Consider the following 14,170-nt stretch of genomic DNA (forward strand, 5'->3'; position numbering starts at 1 on the left):
ACTCGGATTTGTTTTTTCTGTATCGATTTATGAGTTTCGAACAGCGGTATACTACTGTTGCCTTTATTTATCAATCAAAGTCACAATGTTAAAATGTAAAAAGTAAACTAGTAGACAAAAAAAGAAATTAATAGTTAAATGTTGATATGAAAAAAATTAATTTACAAGAATGTCTATCTTCAAAGATAAAGAAGTTAAACGGTCTATACCCTTTATTTCCTATTATTCATTCAAAAAGATAGAACCTTTCAATATATCTGCTTTATTAGCTTTCCTATAGACACAAACCACCTTTGTTTTGTTATTCATGTATTTGTTGTGTTTGTGTGTTTATTTAGTAAAAATCCTATTGTTTGGATTTTAAACGAATAAATAAAAAACTGTAAACAGAATTTATAGCGTAAATTTCGTTGATCCAGACTAAAATCTATCAAATGTACTGGATGATCAATTATCTTTACCATAACACACGAATACAACAGAAAAAAATAATAAGATGTATAACTACAAACGTTAAGACATTCGACAAAATTGACAATAACTAACATAACACCAAAACTAAATCAATGAATTTGAGATGGAAAAGTACCATGCCACGCCTAATAGCAATGCGAGTTCACACTCAGCAAAACAGTCACAATCGGGAATAAGTCACGTTCGATAATAAAAAGATGAGACGACGTAATGACAAATCACAATCTAACAGGTGGTAAAAATGTCCATAGTTAATTTGGACAAAGACACATCGTATGGATCAACCAATTCGTGATGATGTCCATTAAATTTACGGAGTGTCATTTTTATTCTGTCCTCCTCATAACTTTGTTGGAGCAGTTTCTGCGTTAGGAGCACACTCCTGTATATGAAGTCCGTATAGTGTAAACATGCACGAGAATAACGTATCACTTGAGATATGTAAACACCATACGAAGGGGCAGAGGGTATGTTAATTGACTGCTGAGAAATGGGAATTTGATAATTGGGAAGTTGAAATCGTCTTATTCTTATTCTGTTTAATAAAAAAAATGTGTGACCTCTCCTATCAACCAAGATGGTCGTTGCCATATGAAAAATGGAACCCCCCTCCTAAATTTGAACCCAAGGTCAAAATCCCAAAATTAAAAATTACCCCAGTACGTGTCCATTGACACAATTGAACCCCTTGTATTTCTTTAAAAAGTAAAATCACAAAAATGCTAAACCCCGAGGAAAATTCAAAACGGAAAGTTGTATTTGGCAAAACTTTTAGGAATTTTGGTCCTCAATGCTCTTCAACTTCGTCCTTTATTTTTGCATTTAGATTTTTTTGGGATTCGAGCGTCACTGATGAGTCATTTGTAGACGAAACGCGCGTCTGGTGTAGATACAAATTTAGTCCTGGTATCTATGATGAGTTTATTCCTAATCAAATGGCAAATTCAAAAGCTCAACACATCAAACGAATTTTATAACAACTGTCATGTTCCTGACTTGGTACAAGCATTTTCTTTTGTAGAAAATGGTGGATTGAACCTGGTTATAAAGCCAGCTAAACCTCTAACTTGTATGAAAATTACATCGAATTCCATCATATTGACAGCGATGCGTGAACAAAACAAACGAATGTTGAATTTACATTAGGATAAACATTATGACTAAATAAATTAGTTCCAATTGCTATGAAACTGGAACCCTGAGGTCTATAATAGGAGCTTCTATTTTCCATTGCTTGGTAAACTATTTTTGAAAATATTATTGAACATATTTTATTCCTACCAACTACCAATTACTTATTAACGCATTATAGTTATACATGATTAACAATTTGAAAATCTGAGGTCTATAGTTTAACGTTCCATGCCTGAGTAAAAGAACTATGTTTAATTTCTACCAAGTATTTATAACTATTTAAAAAAAAACACTTTCAAACATGTATTATCCCCACCAAGTACTTAATAATGCAGTCATAGAAACATTGCATACTTGTTGAAGTTGTTCATTATTATGGAATTTTTAACGCGAGTCTGGCGTATTAAACATGTTAAACTATTTCCAGAAATAGAATTTAGTAAAATCATTTCATCAACTTCTTCAAGATAGTATCTTCTACACTAAGTTACAGTTTTTTTTCAATTTTCTCATAAACTTCTCTCTAATCCCAATTTAAAAAAAACATCATGCTAGTGAAAAGGTTGAAAACTCTGAGTTTGGTTTTTTTTCTGAGTAAAGACATCATTTTGATATGTATACTTTGTCTGCCCTACAAAATCTAGTTGGTCATTTTAGAGGAAAACAATGGGAGTTCTTGCTGGTTTAACATGTGTTTGGAAATGTTACTCCCATTGATGGATGACTGTCAACTGACACAGAATGATCATTGTATCAGTTGCATCTAATTTATGAACTGAATTTAAAGAATATACAATCACAGTATATTACGATAACCTGGAGAAAATATTTCTCCACTGATGGTTAATTTTCACAAGACGAAACACGCGTCTGGCGCAAATACAAAATCTCAATCCTGGTATCTATGATGAGTTTATTTACTTACAGAACACCACAACAGAAGGCTTTATATCCTTGAACCAGTTATTTGTCTATGCAATCCACCAGTTACTGTCTTGGTGATACTTAGTCCATTGTTTAGTGGAGGTCATGACGAAGGAGAATGGATGGCTGATTAACGTGTCGTGGCAAATTAAATGTATATTCAGAATTAGTACATGCTGATGTATTATGAAAATAGACCCTGGTTTGTAGTAGACCGACACCATGAGCAGAATTACTAGTATTTAAAATGCTAGTTGACAACGTATACAAGAGTAAGAGCAGACACTGATCTGCTCTGAGTCAGAATAGTATGTCTAGGTAGACTGACTTATCTTCCTGCTCTGAGTCAGAATAGTATGTCTAGGTAGAGTGACTTATCTTCCTGCAAAATAAGTCACTCTACCTAGACATACTATTCTGACTCAGAGCAGATCAGTGTCTGTTCTTACTCTTGTATGCAGCGTGCTTAGCAGAGAAGCAACAAATACCAGTTTCAAGTCTTCTCACTTATAATGTATAATAAGAGTAAGTAAAAGGGAAAACTATATTTAGTATATGGGTTCCTTGCAAGATAGATTTATATGTCCGTCAGATATAGTGCAATTGACCCGGACACCAATTTTAGATATTCATGGTTTGGTCTGTTTCTTGGATGCGTTTAAAGAGAGACGAAAGATACCTAAGGGGCATTTAAACTAATAAATTCGAGAGAGAAAAAAACTGACTACGCCAAGGCCAAAATATAAAAGGACCAAAAAACAAGCATCAGTATACAAAACAACATACACGCAATAGGTCAATTATATTTGATGTATCGAATGATTGTATAGGTCTGTCTTGCAGGGATTATTAGAACTTGATCTCATTGTCATGGATCCTTAATAAATGTTAAGTTTCGGGAATTTTTGTAGTTATTTCAGGTTTAGAGTTTCAACAACAAAAAAATAAGCTTAGTCAGTAAAGCAGGCGAGACATTTCAGCGTGTGCGCTTTTGTTATCTATAATTCCATATGATATGAAATGATTTTAATGAAATTATTTGCCAGTAGTATGGAGATGTTAAATCTGAAATAACCATTTCAAAGATATTGCTTTTTAATACATTTCTCATGCATAACATTTTGTTCCTGAAGTTCATGTCCCGAGATGCATGCATAGCAAAAGAAACTTTTTTCCATTCTAAACTTATTTATTACTTTGTAGACGCACACAGTCCTGTTCATTTTTTGTAAGATTTTGTCTTGATCAGACTTCAACCACAATGCAAGCGACATTTTTAACGAGCATTTAAATAACCCTGACCATTAAATTGTTTCTATGTAATTTCGCATTATCGAAAAAAATATACCACAGGACTAACAATCCTCATCTTACAACGCCTCTCCGTAGACGAAAAAAATGAGGACTACGTGACTCGACAATTGGGAACTGCGAAACCATATGATGGTATAGGTATTCTATCTAGTCCTTCATGAAGTTCGGTGAGTGTGAACTCAACTCCTTGACGTAGACGCAGTTATGGCCATCGTCATTCTACATCAATAACTCTATCTTGCTGTCATTTATACAAAAGCCGGTAGGTATTCATCACATTCGCACGAAACTTTATTCATTACTCATTTCAAAACTTCGTTCGCTGTTCAAATTATGTTTGGAAACCACTGTTTTAAACCATCATTTAAACCAATGCAAATTACAGCTATCATTTCGGATATTGCAAGTCACAGACTTTCAAACCAGTTCGCATTAAAAAGAGAAAAAAGAGAAAAGAACTTTTCTTAAACTTCTTTGCAAACAAATGGCGTCAACCCCTGTACAATATCATTCATGATAAATTTGATTAATCGAAAATTCCTGACTATTTTAAAGATCAGTCTACTAACCATTTCTTAAACCTATGCCAAACCAATTGCGACTATTTTTTTAATTACAAACACGTTTTGCAGGATCTCAATATAGACGACTTCAAGTCTAAACCTCCTGATTGCACCGGTGCTAGTTCCCAACTCATAATTATAATCCGGCTGCCCACGTTATTACTAGTAACGTCAACATTGTCAATGACACTTCACTGCGAAATGTGTTATCCAAAGGTCCAAAATATCGTAAGCGTGAACCGAAATCCATCGATTGGAAACACAATTTCAAAATACCGATGGATTCAGGCGAGGATCATGCCACACAATGGACAAAACGCAAAAAAGAAGACGTAGATACTCTTTCTGAATGAATTAATGCGGTTAATACAAATCAGAATTAAGAAACTGAATGGGTCTCTTACTGAAATCAATTTTATCAGCAATCAAAACGGGCTGCAAAGTTTTGTGAAACTGCCAATTCTAGAGGCGGCGTGAATCAGATATGGATCCTAAAAAATTCAAAATACCTTTTAGAGTACATACAATCTAAGATTCTCTCATCTTGCAATAGTATTAACTAATTTATTGATTGATTGATTTTTGGTGTTTTAACGCCACTTTTAAGCACCGCATTTAGGCTATTTCGTGGCGGCCAGTTTTTATTGGTGGTAGAAGCCAAAATGACCGTAGAATACCACCGACCTTCGATGGGAAAACTGACAATCCTAGTCAATTAAGATTGGAGTCGAGTGCAACCGCACGAGCGGGGTTCGAACTCACAACCTCAGTGTTGACTGGCTAGTGATTACAGTAGTGATTACAGTAGTAACTACTTAGAACACTCGGACACTGAGGCCCCTTAACTTATTTGACTATTGACAAATTGAAAGAATTGGTATTGCTTTGTTTCATAAAAAAGAATGGCCAACGTAGATACAGGTATCTTGAATTAGGGAGGGATAAATTCTACTTCTTGATTGATAACATATGTGTTACATTTGGAGGACGTGTTTTTCAACAAACTATCGGCATTCCTATGGAAACAAATTGTGCCCCTCTTCTTGCCGATTTGTTCCTTTATTCTTTTGAGGCTAACGCCATACAGGATCTTCTCAAGGAAGAAAGATAAGAAGTTAGCAATATCTTTTAACTTTACTTTCCGCTGTCTAATTGATGTTCTCTCACTAGATAACTGAACGCGTCTATCCCATAGAACTAGAGATAAAAGATACAGCAAATACAATTAAGTCTGACTCGCATCTTGACTTACATCTAGAAATTGACAATGAGGGTCGATTGAAAACAAAACTTTACGACAAAAGAGATGATTTCAGCTTCCCAATTGTGAACTTTCCATTTTTATGTAGCAACATTCCAGAAGCGCCTGCATACGGAGTATATATTTCCCAATTGATACGATATTTCCAGGCTTGTATTTCCTATCATGATTTTGCTTGATAGAGGGTTGTTGTTTTAACAAAAAGTTCCAAATGGCGATGTTGAAATCATCCCTTCGTATCACGAGTTGGTTGACCGTTATGGAATACTCGTTACACAGATGATATCAAATATGTTCCCTCTGTCGTAACTACAATCCCGTACCCTTTTCACGAATGTGAACTACCAAATTAGACTAGTTACCGGGTTTGTTATAACAAGAGAAACATGACGAGTGCCACACGTAAAGCAGAATCTGCTTACTCCTCTGGAGCATATGAGTTTACCTCCTCTTGGTGGGGTTCGTGTTGCTTAGTCTTTAGTTTTCTATGTTGTATCGTTTGTACTATTGTTTGTCTGTTTGTCTGTTCCTTTTTTACCCTGGCTTTTTCAATTTATTTCTTATCTTTGAGTTTGAATGTCCCTCTGTGATCTTTCGCCTCTCTTTAAATGCAAAATATTCAGATCCATTTTAATTTCTGATAACATTATTGGTATGTAGCAATTCCTAAATAACAATTCAGATTTCTAAGAAAAGGGAGATATAAAATTTACATCAACATGATATAACAAAAGAATAAAGATCTAAATGTCAATTCAAGGTCTTTAAAAATAAGTTTACAATAAGTCAATCACAGACTTGCCCAAAGTCTTTGAATTTTTTTCTTAGATTTAAATGACACTTTATAAGTTCTATCTTTGATAGTTGTTTAGTTGTGGCTTTAAAATAAACCTAACAAAAATTTATAATTATAAAGCTTGGTGTATAATAATTAATATTGTAAGTAAAACATGAATACAAGTGAGTAATCAAAATCCAGACACAAAAATGGTATATATATCAACTTTGTCCGTTTTGATTCTGTATTTGTATGTACTGCACATGTTACAGTAAGACTCTATGTTATATACCTGTAATGTCAGTGTCTACAGTGTAAGGTAACTTAATGTGCAATTAGTGAATATACTGTCTTTAAGTGTCCATGCGAATGTCAGCCTCTGTTTTCAGCATTGTTTTATTTTTGATATAGATGAATTACCAAAATCACAGTTTCAGAATCCTGAATCCTGAACTGTATATATTTTGGCCTCGTCAGGTTCACTTTTGTATCTACTACATCCTATGTACAATGTACCTTTATTGTCTATGTCTACAGAGTATGATAACTCAATACCTAACTGATCTTTAGTGTTCAGGTAATGAATGCACTATCCTGAAGTGTATAGGATATGAATCAGGTGATTGCCAGAATATGTTACTATAATATTGTCTGATTTTGTAGCCACTAAATCTGTAGGCTTGAATGTTTGTTTTTTGTTGATACGTTGATGACTATTATATACCCATTTCATTCCTTTGGTTTTGTTTAATGCCACTATCCTTCCAAGAAAATCTGCAATGAGACGATCTAAAACATAAAAGTTATTGTCATTGTCTGAAGTTATTCTTGCAGGAACTGTAAAGATAGATCTCCTGTTATTGTCTACATGGTACACTTTTTTCTCTCCTTCCATTTATATCCATTGCAATGACATGTCTAGGACCCTTGACTGGAAATGGTTCTCCTCTTTCTCTTACCCCTACTATGATTTGGTTAGCTTTGGTTATATGAACAGCTATGGTTTGTAGAGGTGAAAAGCTGTATGCTGACTTTTATTTCTCCAGTTGTATGTGAAAGTATTTGCAGAACAGGTTCCTTTAAAGATATCAGTAAATCCCCTGTCGGTAATAAAGCCATGTTAAAGGAATTTGCTTTGAGTTTCATAATGACCTATACCGGTACTGATCCTTTGTTTAGTTGTATCTTCTGTAATGTTTCAGCAAAAAAATGGTTTATCCAAAGTGTTCCATCTTCACAGCAGACTAAATTTTCTACAATTATTGTTAAATTAGTTTTAAATTGCTGTAGTGCTTGAAATTCAAATTTTTTCTGGTGAATATCTCCAAGCTCAAACAATTGTCCATGCTGTGATATCAAAAGTTGTTTTTTTCCTGGTACATATTGTGGTTATCCCATAAACTTAGTGTTAAATGATCTCTCTACGATTTTCGAAATCTTTTTTTATCTTCTGTGTTTGGATTCCTTCAGCGTGCAATGATTTCTTAAGGCATTCCCTTTGTTTATCAAGACCAGTCAAAAGATTCTGTGTATGCTTTTCAACTTCATTTTTTAAATCTCTGTCCTGTTTCAGAACTTTTTGTCTCTCTGTTTCATTTTTTGATTCTTCAGACGAGTTCGTGTTTTTTCTTAATTATTATTGTTGATGTAAATGTCCTTTGGTTTTGTGAGTCTTTGTTTACTCCTTGGTTTTGATTGTTATTGTCTTATATTAGAGAGTTCAAAATGACTAAACCAACACCATCCCCACCTTCCCTCCCCCCCCCCCCAAAAAAAAAGTAAACAAACATATCAAACAAAATCTAAACAATGTTGAATTGTGACATTTATGAGGTAGCTATTTATTTTAAGGGAGTATATCATATTCTTTGTTAAAATAATATTCTTTTTTGTTGAACATGTTGAAGTTTAATTCCAAATATTAATGTTACATTAGCTGCATGCCTCATACATGCTCATACAATTTACTCAACTTCTCAACTTACTGTCATGCCGGTGTCATTTTACATTTACCTCTTTTATACTGTCATTGATAAACAAGTTTTCAAAATTGCAACTAATGCTCAGTTCAAGTTACAGCGGTCAACTTCATGTGTTTTATACAATCACTATACATTGTACACATCCATCTTTCATGACTCAATTTCCTTGATCATTGGTTGTGTTAAATTTGTGTGATATGTGTGGTAAGACCTATAATGGTTTACTTTTATAAATTGTGACTTGGATGGAGAGTTGTCTCATAGGCACTCATTCCACATCTTTCTATATCTAAGACCTTGATAGAGGTTTTCAGTATAGAATTAGGCCTAATCATGTGAGTCATTGCAGCATGTGAATTTGTGGTTTATATATATGTTGTGTATAAATTATAATGTGTACACAATTTTGTATTAGTTATCAGTGTTTAATGAACTACTTCACAACACATATGGATGATACAAGCACACAGTCTTTTGTTTCGAATATTTCTGTCACATTTCTAGAACTACACGATGAAGTCTCATACTGAGCATTGATACAAAAAACATCTTAAGAACACAAAAAAGACTTTTTTTTATGGATATGATATTGGTGTAGGGAGAAAAATAAAAATAGAATTTTAACCATTTTCAGGTGTTCCTTTTTTCCAGTTTGAGGACATGGAGTATAGGACTGATTTGAAGTTGAAGTATACAAGTGTGAACTTAAGACATTCAGCAGATATTTTTTTAGAAAAAGGATGTTTAAGGGTCTTAAATATGTTTTTTACCCCCCTAAAAAAAACCACTCCCTTCTGACAGTTGTGTCATAGCGCAACAAAGGAACAATTCAATCTGTATACAATGGCCAGACTCATCAGATAAGTACTACAATTAAAACAAACATAAAATAATCTACTCAGTGAAAATAGGGTCCGTGTTTGGTGTGTGAATTCATCATAAATGTATAGGTTATTGTCAACAGAATTGACTTTTAAATACAAGTAATATAGATATAGCTTGTCTAATGATGTTACTTTTGGAAGCTTTTTGTCTTGCCATCAACAATTCGCAAAATGCGCAACATACGGATTATTTTCAACAGCAGTGTAAATTATTTGTATGAAGCTTTATAGTTCAGAATACATGGACGTTTCATAATGTGTATACAGATGTCTTATGCTACTCAGTTTCCATCTACTATATGTTCATTGCCCTTGACATAATGTTCATGGTAAAGCGACTGTTTAAAAAGCATAGCTTTTTTTAATGGGAATTTCTTACTTTTATTAGTTATTGAATAAATTTATTTGGCATATGAGTTCCTCGCAAGGTTTAAATGTCCGTCATTTGGCTTCTTTAACTTTTTGTGATTCGAACGTCACCGATGAGTCATTTTTAAACAAACAAACGTCTGGCGTAAATATCTGGGTCGCGTTCAATATCGTAGCTGCTACATAGTGCTACGTAGATTTTGACTATTAAATGTGTAGTATATACTAGCTGCTACATAGATACGGATAGCAGCGAAGTAGCCGCGACGTAGCTGCTACGATATTGAACTCAACCCTGGTATATATGACCAGTTAATTATCATACAATTGACCCTGACCTCAATATTAGGTATTCACAATTTGGTTTCTTTTTTGGATGCTATGAAAGAGAGATGAAAGATACCAAAGGGGCATTTAAACTTATAAAGTCGGAAATAAACCGACAAAGATATGGCTAAAAAAATAAGACTAAATGCAAAAAATCAATATGCGAAACAACATTCATGCAATAGGTCAACTATATTCGGTCTCACTAATTAGCGACAATAAGACTATTTAGCGACAAGAAAACATATTTTTTGAGTCTTCTTGTCACTTCTTGTCGATAAATTATTTTTCTTGACGCTTCTTGTTGCTTCTTTACGCTTCTGGTCTCTAATTGGTGAAACCCACTATATTCGGTGTATCAAATGATTGTACGGTATATAGGTTTGTTCCATAGGCTTTATTAGAAATTGACCTCCTAGACCTGGATCATGAAATAATGTTAATGTTATGGAATGGTTTTTTTTAGACTTTCAACAGACAATCAATCATAGTCAGCATGTCCACTATTGTTATCTGTCAATCCATTAGATATGAAATGATTTTGATCATGTTGATATTATTGGTGCGTGTGCAGCTAGAAATTTTTATGAAATTTTCGGCCAGTGTCGTGTAGATGTTATTTCCAAAATAGCAATTTCATAAATTTTGCTTTTTAATATATCTTTCATGCATTACATTTTGTTTCTGTGAGTCATGGTTGTCATTGCTGAGGATGCATAACGTCAGGGTACCCAAATTGTACCTATTTAGCAAAATAAGCAGTTTTCCTACAGACAAAACAATTTGTATTTTTATGATTTGATACTATCTTTCAACATAGGTAAATATATTTAGATATACACAAAACGTTCACAGTATCTATCTACAGATGAAGTGTTTACTGAAAAAGTAAAATGTGATCTTTTTAAAATAAGCAAATAAATTATATTACAAGCATCCACTTCTTAAAACATGAAGAGTTAGCATGGACTAATATCCAATTGAACATTATATTCGAGGAAAGTAAACAAAAGATCTGTAATTTTTTTGATAAGCATGAATGCAATTTGATTACTCCTCATTTTAGAATCATTGATCGTTTCAATGATTCGATATGAAGGATTAAAAATTTAATTGGTGGGACGATATAGTGCATATTGATACATCTACAAAATAAACAAATAAAGGAAACTTTTGCCTGGAGCATAAATAAACGTAAGTAGTACAGTCAAAATAGGTGCAATTTGGGTACCCTCACGTAATATAACAAGAAATGCTTACTTTATAAACATACACAGCCATGCTATTTTTAAAGGTTCTTTTTATTTTCTTGAGATTTACAATTGATCTTGATCTGTCTTCATAACTGATTTGTAAGCTTCAAATATTGTTTAAATTCTGTTGATTCAATCTATTAATGCAAAATATATAGATCCGTTTTACATTCTGATAACATTATTGGTGTGAAAATATTTTATTATGTGAATGAAGATGTACACCAACCAGTTATAACAGAAGAATAATGATCTAAAGGTCAATTCATGGTCTTTAACAAAACAATTATACGATACGTCAATCACAGACTTGCCCAAAGTTTTTAAGTTGATTCAAATGACACTTTATAAGATAGTTGTTCAGTTGTGGCTTTAAAATAAACCAAACAAAAATGTATTAATATATGTATAAAAATAGTATATGATAATATTGTAAGTAAATTATGAATTTGTATTCATGTTTTAGTTACAAGCTTAAGCTTGTGCTTGGGAATAATCAAAAACAGAATCCAGTGAAATGAATGGTATATATTTTGACTTTGTCAGTTTTGATCTTGTATTTGTATGAACTACAGTAAAGCGATTTACCATATACCCTGTGTATCCAAAATTCTGTCTGACCGACAAAATGTCACACAATTTAATCGTACGGTCAGAGAGAAGTTTTTATATTTTTTATTAGAATATATAGTAGAAAAGATCAAATTTCTTTTTCACTCCGATAAACCGTTACGCTAAAGCAGTTTGGCACAGACTGCATACACCTGTAATGTCAATGTAATTAAGTTTTCAAGTAATGAATAAACTGAAGTTTTCATGTGAATGTCAACTTCTATAATTATTAAATGATTTCATTTTGAATACACAAATTACTACAATCACCATATGCCGAATCCTGAAACCTGAACTGTATATAGTTTGGCCTCATTAGATTCATTGTTGTATATACCACACCCTATGTATAATGTTCCTGTATTGTCAAATTCTAAAGAGAACGGTAACTGAATACCTAACTGATCCTTAGTGTACAGGTAATACAAACACTGTCCATAATAAGTGTCAATGATATGAATTATGTTATTGGTACTATCTGCAACTATAATATTGTCTGATTTTGTAGCAATTAAATCTTTAGGCGTGAATGTTCGTTGTTTGTTGATGTGTTGATCACTATATACCCATCTTATTCCATTGGTTTTATTTAATGCAACTATTCTACCTTCGTAGTCTGCATTGAGACGATCTAGAACATAACAGTTATTGTCATTGTCTGAAGTTATTCTTGCAGCAGCTGTAAAGATAGATTGCCCATTATTGTCTAAATGGTACACCTTTTCTTTCCTTCCAATCATATCCAACACAATGACCTGTCTAGGACCATTGGCTGGAAATGGTTCTCCATTTTCTCTAACCCCTACTATGATTTGGTTAGCTTTGGTTACATGAACAGCTAAGGTAAGAAGAGGTGCAAAGCTGAATATAGACCGTTTAATTTCTCCAGTAGCTTTAGAAAGTATTTGAAGAGCATCTGTCTTTGAAGATATCAGTAAATCCCCTGTCGGTAATAAAGCCATGCTAAATGCAAATGCTTTTAGTTTCTTAAGGATCTGTACCGGTTCTGATCCTTTCTTTAGTTGTATCTTCCGTAATTTATTAGTCACACTGTTGTTTATCCACATAGTTCCATCTTCACAGCAAACTAAATTTTCTACAACTATGAATTTAGTTTTAAACTGCTGTAGCACTTGGAATTTAAATTTGTACTGTTCCTTATCTCCAAGCTCAGTCAATACTCCGTGTTGTGACATCAAAATTTGTTGTTTTCCTGGTACATATTGTGGCAATCCCTTAATCCTAGTGTTCACTGGTGCTATTCTCTGTTTACTGTCTGCTCTTAATTCTCTTTCCTGTTTGAATATGTTGAAAACTTCAGTTGCATTGTTTTGTTTTAGGGTGTGATCTAGGCTCTCTCTCCGAATTTCTAAATCTTTTTTTAACTTCTTTGATCTATTTTCTTCATTTTGTACTGATTTCTTAAAATACTCCCTCCGGTGATCAAGTTTCATCAAAAGATTCTGTGTATGCATTTCAATTTCATTCTTTAAAGTTCTTTCCCTGTTCAGAATTTTCTGCTTCTCTGATTCATATAATGATTCTTCAGAGGTTTTCCTAATATCGAGTTTAGATAATCCTTTCTCAATTTGTAAAATGTTTTCTTCCACTTCCGTACGAAAGTTATTGACAGCTTCCAATGTCAACTCATACTCTTTAGCTAATCCTATCATGTCGTGGGTGTTATGGGCTTGAAGAAAACATAAAGAACAGATAATTTCCTCACATGTCTTGCAAAACTGGCAACAGTTTTGTCCATTATGAACACTACATGGAGTATTAATTATGTCTGGTTGATCATTGACGTCGTGTTGATATGTAGTTATGTCTTTAATGTCTATAATTATATGCTGGTCGGTAGATTTCACCTTCTGATGAAGTTGTTGACATTTTGTACACAAGAGAAAGTCACACTGTAAACATTTCCATTTGATCTCATTAGATTCCTCACACATCTGGCAGAGCATAGGAACTTGTCCACTCTGTAGAGAATTTGATAATGCCATCATGTGAATCTACGTTTAGAACATGTTGTTCACATTATACCTGGGAAATACTATCTCACATAATTATTCAAGACTATTAATAGTAACATCGTCATTATATAATATACTTTGTGTTTATGTTATATATCACTAATGGTGATTTAAAAACCTGATACAATGCATTTAAATAGATTAATCTTTTATACCTATAACATACTAACAGATCGATGACAATGAATTCAAATTTGAGGGGATACTGTTTAGACAGTCATTACCTCTTTTGTTACTACATACTATTTTCGTGGTGTAT

General features: G+C 33.2%; 1 protein-coding gene across 1 annotated transcript; it reads right to left on the reverse strand.

The window, feature by feature from the left end:
• Positions 1–12,141: 12,141 nt before the first annotated feature.
• On the reverse strand, positions 12,142–13,881 carry LOC139515020 (E3 ubiquitin-protein ligase TRIM45-like). Its single transcript, XM_071304579.1, has one exon. The coding sequence runs from the start codon at positions 13,879–13,881 to the stop codon at positions 12,142–12,144; it is 1,740 nt and encodes a 579-aa protein (XP_071160680.1).
• Between the last annotated feature and the right edge of the window lie 289 nt (positions 13,882–14,170).

This window comes from Mytilus edulis, chromosome 3 (genome assembly GCF_963676685.1).
Source record: "Mytilus edulis chromosome 3, xbMytEdul2.2, whole genome shotgun sequence".
Taxonomy (NCBI): domain Eukaryota; kingdom Metazoa; phylum Mollusca; class Bivalvia; order Mytilida; family Mytilidae; genus Mytilus; species Mytilus edulis.